We start from the raw sequence: 7337 nt of genomic DNA, 5'->3' as shown, positions 1-7337 counted from the left end.
TTAAAGGATAGTAAAACAACATTAAAAATATATAAAACCATAGACCAGGTGCTTGCCCTCAAGAACGTGTACTTTCTGCCAGGAGAAAATACTTACATACATAGATGAAACTAGAGAATTATCAGCAGGGCAGGAAACTAATCAGATGACCAGTATTAGTACTAATCAAGGTACTAATAAACACTATGTCACTGGCTACCCTGGGGAAAATCATTTCATCTCCCACAGTTCCCACAGAGGGCCACTGAATGAAGTGCAAGAGAATCTTTGTATTAGTTTCCTATGGCTGTAATAACAAATTATCACAAACTGGGTGACTTAAAAAACAGAAATTTATTCTCTCACAGATCTTGAGGTCAGGCATCCAAAGTTAGTATTGCTGGGCTGAAACCAAGGTGTTGGTGGGTGTGCACTACCTCCGGAAGCTCTAGGTATGGTCCATTGCTTACATCTTTCAGCTTCTGGTGGCTGCTGGCCATCCTTGGTTTGTGACCACATCACTCTGATCTTCAAGACCAACATCTTCAAATCTCTCTCTGCTCTGTCTTCACATCGTCACTTGCTCCTTTGTGCATGGGGAGGGGTTGGCAAATCTCCATCTACTTCCTTTTCTAAGTGTACATATGATTGCCTTTTAGGCCCAACAGGATGATACAGGATTAACTCACCATCTCAAGATCCTTAACTTAATCCCATCTGCAAAGTCTTTGCACACAAGGTACCATTTACAGTTTCCCGGGATCAAGACCTGACATCTTTGGGGGCCATTTTCAGCCCACTACAACCTTCATGCCTTCTTTTTTTCATACCTTTATAATTACCACTTCCTTCTCCTCAACCCCAGCTAATGACTCCACCTCATATTTCATTCAGAAAATAGAAATGAAATCCCTCGTCCTCCCACCATCAAATCTGCCTGCATCCTTATCTACTGAAGTCTCTTCTTCTCTCCTCTTGCACTGGAAGATGTGGCTTTCCTCCTCTCAAACCCTGTTCTCCACATGGGTTCCCCATTTCATCCCTCTTCTGTTTCTCAAGGACTTTGTTCTCTATTTATTTTCTTTCTCCTCTCCTTTTCCCTCTTCCTCCCTCTCTCCTACATCATTCATCTCCTCTTTCCCACTGGATCATAGCACATAAATAGGCTCAGATACTTATTCCATCTTTAGAAGTGCTTCCTTGTCCCATATCCCCCTCCCACTCTACCCTGTTGAAAGGTTTTTTTTACACAGAAGACTCCATTTCCTCACCTCTAATTCTCTCCTCAATCTACTCCAGTCTGGCTTCCTACCATCAACCCCATGAAGCCTCTCTTCTCGTGGTCAACAGTAACTGCCCTGGTTACTCCACCAGTCAGCAGCATTCAGAATCATGGCCCACTCCTCCTTCTTTATCATCTTTTCTCCCTTGGCTTCTTTAATCTCATGCTTTCCTGATTTTCCTTCCACTTCACCCTCCACTCCTTATCAAACTCCTACTCTACCCATCCTCTAAATGTTGAGGAATCTTAAAACTAAATATTGGGCATACTTCTCCATCTTCTACCTTCCCTCCCTAGGTAAACACAACAACTCTGTTGAATTTAAATACAAGTGTTATGCTATTGACTCTGAAACTTCTACCTCTATACCACACTTCTCCTCTGAAATCCAGAGGCAAAGATCTAAATTCCTATTTGACACCTTCACTCAATATCTCACAGACAGCTAAGATTAATATCCCCAAAGTAGGATGAACCATCTCTCCATTCCTTCCCTTACCTCTGATCTTATCCCCCTGTTCTAGTTTGCTAATGCTGCTGAGATGCAAAACACCAGAAATGGATTGGCTTTTATAAAGTGGTTTTATTTGGTTACACAGCTACAGTCTTAAGGCCATAAAGTGCTCAAGGTAATGCATCAACAATCAGGTACCTTCACTGGAGGATGGCCAATGGTGTCCGGAAAACCTCTGTTAGCTGGGAGGCATGGGGCTGGTGTCTGCTCCAGAGTTCAGTTTCAAAATGGCTTTCTCCCAAGATGTTCCTCCCTAGGCTTCAGCTCTTCAAAAATGTCACTCTTAGTTGCTCTTGGGGCATTTTTCCTCTCCTAGCTTCTCCAGGGCAAAAGTCTGCTTTCAAAGTCCATCTCCAAAATATCTCTGCAAGCTGAAGCTTCTCTCTCAGCTTCTGTGCGTTATTCCAAGTGTCCCTCTTGGCTGTAGCAAACTCGCTCCTTCTGTCTGAGCTTATATAGTGCTCTAGTAAACTAATCAAGGCCCACGCTGAATGGGCGGGGCCACACCTCCATGGAAACTGTCCAATCAGAGTCATCACCCATGGTTGGGTGGGTTGCATCTCCATGAAAACACTCAAAGAATTACAATCTAATCAACACAATACATCTGCCCACACAAGATTGCATCAAAGATAATGGTGTTTTGGGGAACATAATACATTCAGACCAGCACAACCCCCAATTGGATGGGCTCCACTATCCACCCAGGAGAATCATAGGGAGGCAAGAAAGAATAAAGGAAGACAGGGACAACCAACTTATAGAAGACCGATGATGGAAAATATGAATCTTGGAATTAGAGTTAGTGTATTGGATAGGGTGTCATTAGCTGATGTAACAAAAAAACCCTAAACTTCCAGTGGCTTAACATAAGAGAAGTGTATTTCATACTCATGGCACTGTCCAGAAAGGTATTTTTGAATGGCCTTCACATGCTAATTCAGGGACCTGGGAACCTTTCATTCTCGCGTTCCACCACTCCACAGGGTCTTGGGGTTCTTTGAATCCAGCCAGAGTTCCAGAGAAGAAACAGTGGAGAATGCACAACCATTTCTTAAAATTCCCAAAGGGAAGCATATCACTTCTACATACATTCTACTGCTGAGAACTATTCGAATGACCATACCTTGAGGCAAGGGGATTCGGCAAGTATAGTGTCTGGCTGGGCAGCTGACCACCAGGTAAAAGGGAGCACAAACTTGGGGTAAACAAGTAGTCTCTGCCACAGCCAGGAAAATCAAGGACCCCAGGTTTGTGACTGATCCAGGGAGAATTAAAGATATGAGGAGAAGTAACAAATTTAAAAACAGGAATTTTCATTGGAAGAAAGATAATAAAGAGATGTTTATAAGAAGATAGAGAAAGGAAATGAGGTGTTAAAATGCTGCAACATATTAATGGGGGGTTTCTTATGTCCTACCTTGTCTAGCCAGCTTACTTGACACCCCTAGTTCACTGGGTTCCTGTGGGCTAATATCTGCAAGCATGAAGGACCATCTCTCTTTGAAACTACCACAGTAGATAAACTGAAAAATGGCTTTCTCCCAACTCCTGCCAGCATTTTTAAATGAAATGCACACATGAACATCTTCTGACAGTTGCAAGAAAAGGATAAATGATGAAGTAGACTCAGAAAAAGAGATTGGTGGCTAATTGTTCCTTGCCACTCTCTTAAGTTCCCTTGAGTGTCTGCAACAAATGAAGTTTTTAGTAAATGTAGTTTTCAAGGTAGCCTGACATCTACCTAGGGATTTGGTAGCCCTATATAATGAGCTGCCAGAGAATAGGATGGCAGGAAATGAAGAATTGAGTGCTCTAAACCTCCCTTCCTTGGAAGTCTTTGACTTGTGTTCTTATTTTTCAAAAGTGGGTCATGGACGGTATGAAGACTCGCTGGGCTTGGCGGCTCCTGCGCTTTGAAGGCAATGGATACCGCCGGTTTTCTTATCCCCACGGACGTTTCTCGCCGGCCCTGCAGAGGGACTTCTTAACCACCATAACCAAGGAAGGATATGATATGAGGCGAGTGGACATAACTCCTTTAGAGCAAAGGAAATTAACTTTTGATACCCACGCATTGGTTCAGGACTTGGAAACTCATGGATTTGACAAAACACAAGCAGAAACTATTGTATCAGCATTATCCACTTTTTCAAATGTCAGCCTGGATACTATCTATAAGGAGATGGTCACTCAAGCGCAACAGGAAATAACAGTACAGCAGCTAATGGCTCATTTGGACTCCATCAGAAAAGACATGGTCATCCTGGAGAAAAGTGAATTTGCAAATCTGAGAGCAGAGAATGAGAAAATGAAAATTGAATTAGACCAAGTTAAACATCAACTGATGCATGAAACCAGTCGAATTAGAGCAGATAATAAATTGGATATCAACCTAGAAAGGAGCAGAGTAACAGATATGTTTACAGATCAAGAAAAGAAACTTATGGAAACAACCACAGAATTTACCAAAAAGGATACCCAAACCAAAAATGTTATTTCAGAAACCAGTCATAAAATTGACACTGAAATTGCTTCCTTAAAAACTCTGATGGAGTCTAACAGACTTGAGACAATTCGTTATCTTGCAGCCTCAGTGTTTACTTGCCTGGCAATAGCATTGGGATTTTATAGATTCTGGAAATAACCCTGAAACTACTGTATTATACTCCTACTGATGCTGACTTTTTACGCTACACCAGAATAGAAACACTGTCAACTGCAGAAGCACATTATGGACTAAAAAGAAGTGTTTTACAATGAGAAGATCTGTTTGTCTTTATTTTGTGGTGTTAAAACCTGATTCATCTCATCTGAGGTAGGAGGATATTTTCTCCTTAATTTATACAAACTTAACAGTTTTCTGTTTGCTTCAATAGTGTAAAGTATATAGGGTTTCTTTATCAGTTACAAATTGAAAATTACTCCCAAAGCTAACATTGTTATTGTATTCAACTTTCCTGATAACTGTTGCATGATTACATTTTCATACAAAATAAAAGATTATTATAAAAAAAAAAAAAAAAAAAAAAAAAAAAAAAAAAAGTGGGTCATGAACAAGAAGAGAACTTTATCCAAGTATAGGGATAAATGAGCTGACAATGCATGTCCCTGACCTGGAGAAGACAGTCAGTAAATCACAAGGTCATGACAGCGTATGGATCATAGAGGGCACATCAAGGTCACAAACAGTGACCAGATGGGCAGCCGCAAGCCCTTCTACCTCTGAGAAGTTTGGCTTTCCCACAGCATCCTTGGACTGGGACACTAGCCACATTGGAATAGGGGGAAGGGGAGAGGTAGATAGTGTCATATCAACCCTGAACTGTCAGGGTCTAAATCTTCCTCAGGACAAAGGTTTGGTGGAATAATTCAGCTGTAATAAGATGCTCTATGACTTGCTAGGAATGAAAAATAAACAGCTACTGGTAGTTTTCCATAAGTCAGGGGGTTGCTGTAGGACATGTTCTCACCCACTTAGTTGCCATAAAGATTTCCAACTAGGTTACCATGGATACAGCCTAGAAATAAAAGACATGGCTTAAATTATTAAAACCCATTAATCCAAGAAAGAGAAGCACTGATCATTTGAATAGTTTTCCATTGAGACTGGTGCTACTTATCTTGGGGCAAAAAAAGGAATTAACATCTTTTCCTTCATGGCTTATGAGCTTTGACACCAAGTTTATCTCACTATATTCATTAATATTTTAGAACCAGAACTTTTTATTACACGGTAGCTTTGTCCCATCAATTTATATATATATATATATATACACACACACACACACACACACACACGATTTATAACATATATTAAACTCGCACATAACAAATGTGTTAACCAAAAAAGTAAAATAATCTATATTCTATTCCGGTGCATGGTCAAAGAACTGCAGACAAATAATTTATTGGGCAGGAAAATATGCCATTTGACTAATAGTTATTGCTGCTGGGACTTGTTAATTAAATATGATCATGAGCATAGGACAGAAACTTTTGCAAGGGAGGCTGCACTGTTCAAAGGCTACTCCCTAGAAATCCAGGGAGCATTTGCATGGGGCTTGGGTAGAAAGTAACACTAGGGTGGGTTTAAAGAGAATGTCCACAGCCTGGGACATCTTTGCTCAAGTAAAGTAGGAAACACACCTAGGATGCTAGGTATGGCCTGGTGTTTCCAGGCCCCACCTACCTAAAAGTTAACCACCTCACTAGTCTATTAAATGCTGTCCTTCCTAACCATTCAGCTTAAAACCTTCATCTTTGAGTCGTTCTTTTGCTTTAGGCAGTAAATGCGGCACCCAAATCCCCAGAGGAATGGGGAATAGAAGTTCAACCACCAAGAAAGCCACTTTGGTTGTTGACAGAGAAGACACAGAACCATCCAACAAGTATTGAAGCAAATCCTCATAAAGCTCAGTAAGTAATCATGGGAGAACAAAAGGTGCAGGCTGAAAGGAGAGAGGAAAAGCAGGAGACTTTGAAGTGACTTGAAGATTAAAGAATCCTTATCTTCCAAGCCTCTTCTCTTAAAAGCAGAGTGAGAGTTTCTATGCAGTGCAAATAAAATAATTTGCTAAAAACAGGGGAATCCATTCTTCTAGGATCCAATTCCTCCTCCTGACCACCCCCACATCCTCTGCATCTTCTTCCCCTAGATCCTTGATCTACACCCCAGTGCTACCTAATAATTTCAACACATGCTAACTCTGGAAAAGAAAGAAATCATGAACAGCAGACACTGCCAATATCTAGCCATCCCTTCTTCCTAAGTACAGAACCCCAATTTGTTGGGGCTGCGGTGGAGGCAATATGCTCAATTTGAACTATTGCCTTCCCCAGACTGTATTGTGGTCTGGAATGGCCATGGAACCCAATTGTAGACAATGAGGTAAAATCAGAGTAGGGAAGCTCTTTTCCTCCTGATAAAAACATGACAAGAATGAGCTGGCACAAACCTTCCACCCCTACCCTTTCCTCCTTCTTCCTGCTGGAACGCAGGTGTAGAGCTGTGTTTGGAGAAACTCTTAGTAGAACTTTGCTATTATCTTGCAATCAAAAGCAGAAAGCCATACCCTAGGGATGGTAGTAGAGGCTAGAAGCAGCCTTGGTTCTTGACATTTCCCTTGAGGTACACTGCCTGGACCACTCACATCAGATTTCTTACCACGTGAGAACAATAACACTCTCTTTGATTAAGACATTATGTCTATTTTATACCACCAAAGGTTATCTTGTCTGATATTTCATGACTGTTACTTGACAGACAGAGAGTTCCCATGAGAAGAGATAAATAATCAAATGTGAGAAAGAAAGCTTGAAAAAGATGGAAAAGCACTATGGTTTCTAAACCATGACACTAAATCCCAAAGCATTAGCATGGCCTAGTAGCCCAGGGTATGCAGTGGCATAAAGTTACTCAAATAACCACCTTTGGATGCAGGTAAAGAAGTATACCTAGTAAAGGCAAAGCTCTGGGTGACCAAGTATTTGCTGACATAGAACATTTTAGTGAAAAATAAGGAATAGAATGGAGTTAATCAATTGCTTCTAACTGTACCG

The 7337-nt window shown here is 41.0% G+C and overlaps 1 protein-coding gene across 2 annotated transcripts; it reads left to right on the top strand.

Annotated features, from left to right (window-relative positions):
• Nucleotides 1–3657: 3657 nt before the first annotated feature.
• LOC119507121 (coiled-coil domain-containing protein 90B, mitochondrial-like) lies at nucleotides 3658–4783 on the top strand. 2 transcript variants are annotated; one of them, XM_037800223.1, is made up of 2 exons: nucleotides 3658–4122; nucleotides 4195–4783. In XM_037800223.1, the coding sequence occupies exons 1-2, from the start codon at nucleotides 3658–3660 to the stop codon at nucleotides 4420–4422; spliced, it is 693 nt and encodes a 230-aa protein (XP_037656151.1). In that variant the 3' UTR covers nucleotides 4423–4783. The 2 variants fall into 2 exon arrangements, with proteins under 2 accessions (XP_037656151.1, XP_037656149.1); XM_037800221.1 differs by having other exon boundaries at nucleotides 3658–4783.
• The last annotated feature ends 2554 nt before the right edge of the window (nucleotides 4784–7337 follow it).

Source organism: Choloepus didactylus, chromosome 12, assembly GCF_015220235.1.
Source record: "Choloepus didactylus isolate mChoDid1 chromosome 12, mChoDid1.pri, whole genome shotgun sequence".
NCBI classification, from domain to species: domain Eukaryota; kingdom Metazoa; phylum Chordata; class Mammalia; order Pilosa; family Megalonychidae; genus Choloepus; species Choloepus didactylus.
This window is presented reverse-complemented; position numbering and strand designations above follow the sequence as displayed.

Bases quoted from the DNA above. Each gene is read 5' to 3' on its own strand.
- LOC119507121 (XM_037800221.1), top strand. From the start codon at position 3,658: ATGAAGACTCGCTGGGCTTGGCGGCTCCTGCGCTTTGAAGGCAATGGA.